At 39.7% G+C, this 12,229-nt stretch overlaps 1 protein-coding gene across 1 annotated transcript; it reads left to right on the top strand.

Annotated features, from left to right (window-relative positions):
* Positions 1-285: 285 nt before the first annotated feature.
* On the top strand, positions 286-11,227 carry LOC115230352 (ubiquitin-related modifier 1). Its single transcript, XM_029800557.2, has 5 exons — positions 286-340; positions 2,487-2,560; positions 8,361-8,442; positions 8,974-9,022; positions 11,132-11,227. The coding sequence occupies exons 1-5, from the start codon at positions 309-311 to the stop codon at positions 11,198-11,200; spliced, it is 306 nt and encodes a 101-aa protein (XP_029656417.1). The 5' UTR covers positions 286-308; the 3' UTR covers positions 11,201-11,227.
* Positions 11,228-12,229: the final 1,002 nt, after the last annotated feature.

Genomic DNA, 12,229 nt, shown 5'->3' with positions numbered 1-12,229 from the left:
GTATATCACTGAATAAAGCCAATTAAAATGGATTTAATTACTTTAATTGTTATTTTGGGGTATTTTCCTTGAGACTAAGCATATATCTGACTCATACACTGTTCGCTTTCCAGACATTTCTACATTACTGCATGTACTTTATATGCACTTTCTGACAAGTTGTGGTGCACCTGAGCACTGTATACAATTTTAATATTATTATTATTATTATTATTATTATTTTTATGCGAGAAGAATGAAACAAGGGAGGTGACTCTCAACGGCCTTAATTAAATCAAGGGAGACAACTACGATGTATTTACTAAAATATGGCGGATCTTCCTGTCACGCTGGAATTCAGGTTCGTTTTGTCGACGGAGATTTTTTCATTGTATTCTTTGTTCTCTTCCTCTCTGTTCGATTTACCCGATCATTTAGGCGCTAGTTTTTTTTTCTGTAACTTTTAAATTATGTACATAGATTGTGATCAATATTCGACCTGTTTTAATTAGATTGTATCTATCAATTAAGCGAGCACTGTGACATTAATAATTGCTTTAAGACTAATTATCCTCGCCTCTGTTGCAAGTTTGACAAAGAATTTTAAAACTTAAAACTTACAGTTTAGGAATCGTAGTTAAGAAACAATCCATGCTACAAAAGTTGACTTACGTTGTGGAAGCACTCCGTCGGTTACGACGACGAGGGTTCCGGTTGATCCGAATTAACGGAACAGCCTGCTCGTGAAATTAACGTGTAAGTGGCTGAGCACTCCACAGACACGTGTACCCTTAACGTAGTTCTCGGGGATATTCAGCGTGACACAGAGAGTGACAAGGCCGGCCCTTTGAAATACAGGTACAACAGAAACAGGAAGAAAGAGCGAGAGAAAGTTGTGGTGAAAGAGTACAGCAGGGATTACCACTATCCCCTGCCGGAGCATCGTGGAGCTTTAGATGTTTTCGCTCAATAAACACTCACAACGCCTGGTCTGGGAATCGAAACCGCGAGTCCGCTGCCCTAACCACTGGGCCATTGCGCCTCCACTGACTTACGTTGTGTAAGTGAGATAACGTAACTTATATGTTTCTTTATTAGCCACACAAGGTTGCATACAGACGGGACATTATAAAGTAGAGCTTTTCTTTTTTGGGGAGGGAAAAAAAAAATTTTTAAAGGGTGGGGTAGGTTTTCGATCAAAAGGTATCGTAAAAGGGTAAGAAGAAAAAAAAAGGAAAAGAAAAAAAAACGATCAATAGGAATCGTGTATCACAGTGTCTTGATGTACGGTGTAAAGGGGGAAGCAGATAAGGTTTATCCATGGGAAGAAAAGCCTACGGAAAAGACCACGGTAGGCGCCAGGTACCTTAACCTGAAGGTTGTGTATTCTGGTCCACGACCGTGGGCATGGGTTCGAATCCCATTTCTGACAGATAACGTGATTTATAATTTGTTAGAGTTCAAAATGAGAACCTCTAACCAGCTGGTCTCCGGCGGATACAGTAACAACCTTTAGTTATAGATTCAAGAAAAGAATATGGATATTAGCCTCTCAGGTTCAAACACAACCTGCTATTTGGCAACGAATAACATCTCGCTGTCACCCGGCCTTGGATTATGGGTAAAGCCATGGAAAGCGGCGTTGTGGTTGTGCAACCTCGGCGAAAGAGCCATCGGCGAGATCTGCTGGACAGACGAAGTGCTGGATGTCAATAAGTTCTCGAATTATTTTTTTATTACTATCGTTCTATAAATCTGATGGCTATTACCTTTTACTTCTTTCAGTCATTAGATTGCGGTCATACTGGGGCACTGACTCGAAGAATTTTTGATTGATCGTATCGACTCTGGTACTTAAGTTTTCTTTTTTTTTATGCCCGATAATTATTCAGTTGGTCTGTTTTTTTTTCCTTTATGGAAATATAACTTTTGCTGGTTAATAAACCTGAAGTTAATAAACATGAAGTTTATTAACCAACAAAAGATTTCAATCGCAAGTTCGACCAGATAATGAAAGTTATGATATAGATCCAGAAAATACACATGAAAACTACACGAGTACCCACACAGCTAGAGCCCAGAATTTCCTGTTGCTTTGCTTTGTCGTGGCATTGAATGCACAGTCTTAGTTGGGCCTTTGGGCTATCTCTTAATAGCACACCAGGCGAAATGCATAGCCGTATTTCGTCTGCCGTTACGTTCTGAGTTCAAATTCTGCCGCGGTCGACTTTGCCTTTCATCCTTTCTGGGTCGATAAAGTAACTACCAGTGAAACTCTGGGATCGGTGTAATTGACTGATCCTCTCCAAAAATTTCAGGGCTTGTGCCTATAACTGAAAGGATTATTATTATATTATTATTATTAATATTCATTAGTCTTATTTTTATGTGTTTTCACTGCACTACCGAGTGCAGCTCTGTGTGCCTTGGGTATGTGCTGTGGTTTATTGCAGTGCTCTTATTTTCACCATATTGAAAGTGTACTGATCCTGGTTTCTCTTTGACAGTGGTGGAGCTGAACTCCTTTTTGACAAAATCAAGAAACATCAGATCAAATTGCCTCTGGAAGATAACAAACAATGTAAATACATGATTTATCTAAATTCTCAGTGTTGTTGTTGTTGTTGTTGTAATTGATTTGTTAATCAAGTATTTGGTATTTGATCGGTAGGTAACAGAGTGTTGATTGTGGACGAAAATACCTTGTGGTATTTGACTGTGTTGCTTTACATCCTTCAGGCATTGATGTGAGTGTCGTTTTGAAGGCAGTGCCCCAGCATGGCCACAGTCCAAGGACTGAAGCCAGTACATTTTGTTGAGATCAAAATGTTGTGATATGGCTGATATGAAGAGCACGTATACACACACACACACACACACACACACTCATGCATATGTACACACACACACACACACACGGACACACAAATATATATATATATATATATATGTATATTCTTTTACTTGTTTCAGTCATTTGACTGTGGCCATGCTGAGCACTGCCTTTAGTTGAACAAATCGACCCCAGAACTTGTTCTTTGTAAGCCTAGTATTTATTCAATCAGTCTCTTGCTGAACCACTAAGTTATGGGGACGTAAACACACCAACATTGGTTGTCAAGCGATAGTGGGGGACAAGCACAGACACACAAATACATACATTCTGTGTATGTAAAAAGCACCATTCGAGCGAGGGCGTTGCCAGTGCCGCTGGACTGGCTCCTGTGCAGGTGGCACATAAAAAGCACCATTTGAGAATGGCTGTTGCCATTACCGCCTGACTGATCCTTGTGCCTGTGGCACATAAAAGCACCCACTACACTCTCGGAGTGGTTGGCGTTCGGAAGGGCATCCAGCTGCAGAAACTCTGCCAGATCAGATTGGAGTCTGGTGCAGCCATCTAGTTCATCAGACCTTAGTCAAATTTTCCAACCCATGCTAGCATGGAAAGTGGACGTTAAACGATGATAATGATTATGATGATGATATATATATATATATATATATATATATATATATATATATATATATATATATTACAGTTTTATATTTAAGAGATGAGGAATTATGTACATTATTTACATTTGACGGATATTTGTCCTCATCTTGTTTGTTGTTAAGGGTTTGTTGATAAGGGTTGGGAACAATGGTGCTAGTGTTTGATAGCGAGACAAGATCAGGTGTCTTGTAGTAGTAGAGGAGATAAACGGCTAACACTGTTGGAAAAAGTGAGAGAGAACAAGAGAGAGGAAGAGAGAGAGAGAAGATGGTATAGAAGATGTCCCTCTCTGACTGAGTCCTCCTTGATGGCTTCTGTTGGGGGTCACCACAAAATCCTACAGCAACAAACTGGACAGCAGATAGAGTACAGCATTTCTATATTTTATCCAACTGAACTCCTTACTTATAAATCTCAGCATTTCAACCTTTATCCAGGTGGAGGTGTGTTCGTAAGTGAAGTAATAGAGAAGATTAGACAGAATGTGTAGGCAGGTGAGTTTGTGAGAGTGCAACTGGAGGATGGATAACAGAGTGGGGTTGGAATGCAGTGAGTGAACACAAATGGAGGGAGGGGTGGAGTAGTTAGGTAGATGCATTGTGGGAGAGAGATTCATCAGGGACAGATTGTATGCAGATTGAGTTTGCGAGACAAGAGCAAGGGATAGAGGGGAAGAAAATGCATCGAGTGGTGAACGCAAGTGGAAAATAAGGGGGAGTTAGGAAGATGAGTTATTGGGGAGAGATTTGTCAGGGATAGGTTTTGTGCTGAGGCTTAGACATAAACATACATTTAGGGCCTCATTTTTTTTACTTAGATAGACAGGTCTTTCTCAAGCACAGCAAAATATCAGTCATCTCTGAGGCTCAACATCTGAAGGTTATTTTCATAGACACACACACACACACACACACACACACACATGCATACAGAGAAAGAGGGAAATATATCATCATCATCATCATCATCATCATCATCATCATCATCATCATCAACATTTAATGTTTTCCATGTTGGTTTGGGTTGGACAGCTTCACAGGAACTGGCCAGGCCGGGGCCCACATCAGGTTCCATAGTCTATTTTGGCTTGGTTTTTGCAGTTGGATGCCCTTCCAAACACCAACCACTTTACAAAGTGTTCTGACCACTTTTTATGTGGCACCAGTACCCACCCACACCAGCGCTTTTGACATGACACTTTGGTTTTAGGATAGCAATTCTGTTATAGCAGGTGAGTATTCCTGAGTACAGCAATCTGCTTGGTATGGAAATCCATTTCATGTTTACCTTTTTCTCTTGTTAGGAATAATTTTTTTTAGCTTGATATCCTTCCTAATGCCAACCATTTTACAGAGTGTTCTGGAAGCTTTTTATGCGCTACCGTCATCAGTGCTTTTTATGTGCCACCATCACCATGGCACCAGCACCCACACCAATACTTTTTACATGGCACCTTAGTTTTAGATAGATATAGATAGCATACGAGGGGCGTTCAATAGGTAATGCCCTTGACCCACTTCCCATAGCAGTAGAGCAACGAAACTTGCACAGTTATTAGACTTTTTCTACATAGGAACCACCCAGAGTTACGCATTTCTCCCATTGTTTGATGCAGCTCTGGAGACCGTTTTTATAGAAGACCCCAGCTTGGTCCTCCAACCTGAACGCGACTTCAGAAATCAAGGCTGCATCATCTGGGAAATGCTTTCCTTTCAAAAACAACTTCATGACTGGGAAGAGGTGAAAATCAGAGGGTGCAAGGTCAGGAAGTATAGGGGGATGGGGGAGGAGTTCATAGCCATACGCCTGTGCTTCTGATCTGGCGACAAGCGAGTTGTGGACCGGAGCGTTGTCCTGCAGGAGGAGGATGCCTTTACTGATCTTGCCCTGCCTCTTGATTTTGATAACTTCTCTTAATTTCCTCAAAAGTGAAGCATAATAGGCTCCTGCAATTGTGGTACCCTTTGCCAGGAAATCTGTTATCACTACTCCGTCCTGGTCCCAGAAGACTGTGAGCATGACCTTGCCAGCGGAGGGCTGCACCCTTGCCTTCTTTGGAGGGGGTGAGTCACGGTGCTTCCACTGCATTGACTGGGCTTTGGTCTCTGGATCATCGTGATGGACCCAGGTTTCATCCTGTGTAATCAGTCTTTTGAAAAATTTTGACTCATCTTCTTGGCACATCTCCAAATTCATCCTCGAGCACTCGACGCGTTCTTGCTTCTGGAAAGGCGTGAGCAACCTGGGAATCCATCTGGCAGACACCTTTTGCATATGCAAATGGTCATGAATGATAGTTTCCACAGACCCGGTACTAATCTTGACCTCATGGGCTATTTGGCGAATAGTTATGCGTCGATCTTCCAAAATGGCAGCCTCAGCTTGACAGACAGATGCCTCATCAATGGCAGAAGGGGACGACCAGATCTGGGAGCTGTTTCCACAGAGTTCCGACCATGTTTGAATTCACTATGCCAGCGTTTTACAAGGTCATATGATGGGGCATCATCACCATAAGTTACTTTCATTTCATCAAAAGTCTCCCGTGGTGTGTGTCCTTTCAAATACAAAAACCGGATCACTGCTCGACACTCAACAGGCTCCATTTAACACTTGACTCGGTTCAAACACCTGTAAATCAGAAACCACAATTAATTCAGTGCTGTAATTTGCCACTAACTCTATAGAGATATAAATGATTGCACATGCAAAATTTCAGCTAGATCAAACAACTACAAGTGGGTCAGAGGCATTACTTATTGAACGTCCCTCGTAGTTACTACTCTGATCTCTTCTTGAGATTTTTCAACTCGTTACTTAGCTTGTTGCAAACCAGTGACCGATGGTTTCTTTGCTTGCAATATATTATCGGTTGGAATGGTCCCTGGCTATCTCTCTGGTGACCAGGTGCTCACGGCTGAAGATGAGCCAACCAACTTGAAATTGAGTCTGTCTTGCGATCCTGTTGTCTGCTAGAGGATGGTAAAGGTTCACTCCCTTGCTAGCAATATATATGTACAGAGTGCGGGCTGCACTGGTAACCTGTTGGTGGAAAATCTGCCTGGGGTTAAACTAGTAGTGACATGGAACAGCCACTTTGATGTGGTGATTAACTTTACTGATTATTATAGTTACTACTCTCTTCTTGAGATTTTACAACTAGCTACTTTGCTTGATATATATATATATATATAATATATATATATATATATATATATATATTATAGATGTATATATATATATACATGTATATATATATGTTGGCCTACTCGCTTAGCCAGTAGGGTGGTTTCATTTGAAGACTAAAACAATGCGAAACGCATTGTGACCAGCGATGTGTAGCAACATCTGATAGCCTGGTTGGTCACAGTGATCACAGTGATATATATATAAATATATATAAGAGATAATGGTCTCATTGAGACCTAAATGTGTCAGGTAATGCTGAATAAGTGCTATAGACAGACCATAGTTAAGTTCCAGATTCGGTAATATTGCAGATAAAGGGTTGGTTCTATGTCAGCATGTGTATATAAGAATTTTTGCATAATAAGATAAAAAAACCAAGGCTGTATAGATATTAGAGCATTTAGAGCTTCTATCTATAAATGCTCTAATATCTATACAGCCTTGGTTTTTTATCTTATTACGCAAAACATTCTTATATATATATGGCTGTGTGGTAAGTAGCTTGCTAACCAACCACGTGGTTGCGGGTTCAGTCCTACTGCGTGGCATCTTGGGCAAGTGTCTTCTGCTATAGACGGCAATCTATCATACAATTTTAAGTCACCTACGGACGTACGTTTCAAAATTAAGTTTTAGGAAAGCATAAGAATTAGATAATTATGTCTTACCCAACTTCTTTTCTCATCAGCGTAGGACATTACAATTATGAATAATTGTATATTAAATTTCGAGATACTAGAAGGCATCATCTCAACTCAGTATCAGAGCGAGCTAAAACCGTTACCAGTATCACCAAATTCAAAGTGTGAATGAAAGTTTGGGTAAGACATAATTATCTAATTCTTATGCTTTCCTAAAACTTAATTTCGAAACGTACGTCCATAGGTGACTTAAAATTGTATGATAGATTGCCGTCATTTCTTTCTCTCTTGCCTGTCTGTGTTTGCCTTTCAAGTGCTGTGGTTTTACTGAGATCTCCCTTTTAGTAGAAAGAATAGCTATAACTCTTTGACTGCTATTTCTAATTCGGTGTGTGGTGAGGCAAATCGTTGCTAAACCCTTATTACTTAGTATTACTTAAACTTTCCTCGAATGAGGCTTTTACATGCCGAAATCTACTTGGTGAAATTAATGATTATTCCAAATTAATTAATTTCACCCTATATTATTACTGATATATATATATTATATATATATATATATATATATATGTATGTGTATATATGTATGTATGTGTATATATTTGTGTGTCTGTGTTTGTCCCTCTAGCATTGCTTGACAACCGATGCTGGTGTGTTTATGTCCCTGTCATTTAGCGGTTCGGCAAAAGAGACCAATAGAATAAGTACTGGGCTTACAAAGAATAAGTCCCAGGGTCGATTTGCTCGACTAAAGGCGGTGCTCCAGCATGGCCGCAGTCAAATGACTGAAACAAGTAAAAGAGTAAAGAGTATATATATATATATATATATATATTCTAGCAAAAAATGTCCGACGAACGGCAACGTGAAACTCAGAGTAACATGTTTTGTTGAATTTTCTGCTGCATTAAATAAAGCATATTACTCTACCTCTGGTATTTGAGTACTCTTTTTTTCCACCTTGTTTCAGATTTATGTGTTTACTCTGCTATATATAAATATAATACTTGCATGGATTTGTTACATAGTCTCTCATAAAACATCTTCTTCAGGGAAAATCAAAGATCTGCTACCATGGATCCGTGATAATTTGCTGAAAGAAAGACCTGAACTTTTCCTTCAAGGACACAGTGTGTAAGTAATGTTTTGTGATCCCCCAGGTCTGAAACATCATATTCCTTTTCTGCTCATCATGTACAAAACAATTATCCAACCTCATCAACTTCTTGCCAACACAAACCCCCATCAGCTTCCTGTGACCCCATTTTAACCCCTTAGCATTCAAATTACTCTGTCAAATGTAGTAAGTATTTATTTGCATTATTCTGAATTAATCACATATCATCTCAGAGCTTCAAGATTTTTATGATGTAATTGTTTTACTTTTAGAATAGCATTTTAGGGTAGGTGTGAGAGGCCGGATCTGGTCAATTTGAACATAAAACGGTATGAATACTTTGGCTGGTTGTGGTCAGTTTGAATGCTAAAGAGTTAAACTAAATACTTTGTTTGAAAAAGTAAAGGGGTCTGTGATTGCTGTAGAATGGCCTGTGATTATAATCCCAGCCTGGTCAGGGTTTACTTCAGGTAAAACAATAACAACAACAACAACAACAGTAACTGGAGTGAAAATATTTCTTCAGCTTCATTTATTTTATTCTTCAGGCGACCTGGAATTTTAGTCCTAATCAATGATGCCGACTGGGAATTAATGGTAAGTCTTCATGCCATCCATTTTTATATTTGTTTATTAGTTTTTGGTGACCTGCTGTGCTTGAGGAGACCTGTTGAGTCAAGTAAAAAGCACCATCCAAACGTGGCCGATGCCAGCGCCACCTTGACTCGCTTCTGTGCCAGTGGAACGTGACCTGCTGTGCTTGAGGAGACCTATTGAGTCAAGTACATCAATATCAAAATAAATATCAAATGGAAATTGTAGTTGTGATACCTGTGCCAGCGGTACGTAGAAAGCACCATCCGAACGTGGCCGATGCCAGCGCCGCCTTGACTGGCTTCTGTGCCGATGGCACGTAAAAAGCACCAACCAATCGTGACAACACCACAACCACTTGTAGCAAGCAACATTTATCATCATCATCATCATCATCATCATCGTTTAACGTCCGTTTTCCAAGCCAGCATGGGTTGGATGGTTCGACCGGGGTCTGGGAAGCCAGGAGGCTGCACCAGGTTCCAGTCTGATCTGGCAGGGTTTCTGCAGCTGGATGCCCTTCCTAACGCCAACCACTCTGTGAGTGTAGTGGATGCTTTTTACATGCCACTGGCACAGGTGCCAGGGGAGTCTGGCATTGGTCACGATCGGTTGGTGCTTTTAACATGCTACCGGCATGGAAGCCAGTCAAGGCGGCGCTGGCAAAATATAAGCGTGCACACACACACATGCACGCTTGCACAATTGCTTTTTTTCAGTTTCCTTCTACCAAGGCCACTAAGAAGGCTTTGGTTGGCCCAGGGTTATACTCGAAGACACTTGCCCAAGGTGCCATGCAGTGGGACTGAACCTGAAACCATACAGTTGGGAAGCAAACTTCTTAATCACATTGCCATACCTGCGCATATATACTCATATATTGTGTAACCATTGAGGCGCAATGGCCCAGTGGTTAGGGCAGCGGACTTGCAGTTGTAGGATTGTGGTTTCAATTCCCAGACTGGGCGTTGTGAGTGTTTATTGAGCGAAAACACCTAAAACTCCACAAGGCTCTGGCAGGGAGTGTTGGCGATCCCTGCTGTACTCTTTCACCACAACTTTCTCTCACTCTTCTGTTGGCTTGCTCGCTTAGCCAGCGGGGTGGCATCATTTGAAGGGTAAAACAATGCAAAGTGCATTGTGACCAGCGATGTGTAGCAACATCTGATAGCCTGGTCGGTCACGGTGTTCACAGTGATATTGTGTAACCATTTGCACACACACTAGTACACATTGACTCACATACATACTACACGCGCATGGGCTAATAAAGTGTATTAAAGAAAAAGAAGTAAAAATCATGATTAATTAAAGGAAGGTATACTTGTAATCTTGTAATTAAAAGAATCATTAATGGCAATTCTTGTCAGAAAGAACAAGAAAGACAACTCTGAAAACCAAATTTCCTGAAAGAATGAAGACACAACAGTTGGTAGTAATTATGATGCTTGGTTAGTAAAGAGAAGACAACTATGGACATAGTTGAATCTTATTTGATCTCCTCAGTGGAACAGTCTGACCTGCATGTACCAGACTTCAGAATAGCTGAAATAATATAAATATAATATAATAATATAAAAAGCCCTAAGGCTTTCTTCTAACGCCAGCTCAAAAATTTACTCATCCTGTTGAAAAGACGCTTGTCTGTGACGTCCTGTTTTTGTTGTTATTATTATTATCATTATTGTTTTTACGTATTTTTTTTTTTATTCGTGTAACATCGTCCGTTTTTCCGTCCTTGTTTTGTATACATTTGAGGTTTTCTTCCAAGGAATCTAATGCGCTTGGCTTAGATTTTCCTTTGGGGCTGGCCAGATCGGAGCAATCTCAAGATTAATCAGCCGAAATTGCGAAGATGATCCGGTTCTTGACTGAAGATTGAAGGCCTCGAATGTCCCGTCCGTGTTTTTTTGTATCGTCTTCTAAATGTTTCATGTTCTTGTCCCAGTTTGTATTTTTTTACATTTACATATATATAATATAAATATAGGTATTTATACATACAGATGTGTGTGTGTGGATGTATGTGTAAGTATGATTGTATGTATTATTCCAGTATATGTTTGTGTATCCCTCTTTCTAAATACCATTTTTTGCTCTCTTCCATTGCAGGGTGAACTGGAATATCAAATTGAATCAAATGATAAAATTGTATTTATATCAACGTTACATGGAGGTTAAATAAATCTATATACATCAACCACTTAACGACATGTTGTTAATTATTTTCTTTTCTTTTCTTTTCTTTTCTTTTCTTTTCTTTTATTATTTGTTTCAGTCATTAAACTGTGGCCATGCTGCAGCACCACCTTAGAGAATTTTAGTCGAGGAATCAACCCCAGCACTCATATTTTTTTTAAAGTCTGGTACTTATTCTGTTGGTCTCTTTTACTGAACTGCTAGGTTACGGGGACATAAACATACCAACACTTGTTGTCAAGTAGTGGTGGGGGACAAACACAACACAGGACACTCACACACACATACATACACACACACACATATATACATATATATATACATATATATGTGGAGGCGCAATGGCCTAGTGGTTAGGGCAGCGGACTCGCGGTCGTAGGATCGCGGTTTCGATTCCCAGACCGGGTGTTGTGAGTGTTTATTGAGCGAAAACACCTAAAAGCTCCACGAAGCTCCGGCAGGGGGTGGTGATCCCTGCTGTACTCTTTCATCACTCTTTCTCTCACTCTTCTGTTGGCCTGCTTGCTTAGCCATCAGGGTGGCGTCATTCGAAGGCTAAAACAATGCGAACGCATTGTGACCAGCGATGTGTAGCAACATCTGATGGTCTGGTCGGTCATGTGATCACGTGATATACATATATATATATACATATATATATATATATACATATATATATATATATATACACACATATATATACACACACATATATATATATATATATACACACACACATATATATATATATATATACATACATATAATTATACATATATATATATACATATATATACATACATATATAAATTAATAAATAAAACATATGCATATATACATACATATATGTACGTACCTACCTCTACATGTATATATACATGCATATATGGGTACAGGATACCAAAAAAAAAAGCCACACACAATGAGAAACGAAAACATAAACACAAAACCAAGGAAATGGACATTTCTTTTAAACAACGAAAAAATAGAGTACAGGACATACAAAACAAG

This window comes from Octopus sinensis, unplaced genomic scaffold, assembly GCF_006345805.1.
Source record: "Octopus sinensis unplaced genomic scaffold, ASM634580v1 Contig15413, whole genome shotgun sequence".
Lineage (NCBI taxonomy): Eukaryota > Metazoa > Mollusca > Cephalopoda > Octopoda > Octopodidae > Octopus > Octopus sinensis.
The sequence above is the reverse complement of the archived record's forward strand: the minus strand, read 5'-3'. Positions and strand labels throughout refer to the sequence as shown.

What these genes read in the sequence shown, in the direction of transcription:
- LOC115230352 (XM_029800557.2), top strand. Translation starts at nt 309, where the DNA reads ATGGCGGATCTTCCTGTCACGCTGGAATTCAG. An exon ending in CCTGTCACGCTGGAATTCAG is followed by an intron (nt 341 to 2,486) that starts GTTCGTTTTGTC and finishes TCTCTTTGACAG; the next exon opens with TGGTGGAGCTGAACTCCTTT. An exon ending in TTCCTTCAAGGACACAGTGT is followed by an intron (nt 8,443 to 8,973) that starts GTAAGTAATGTT and finishes TTTATTCTTCAG; the next exon opens with GCGACCTGGAATTTTAGTCC.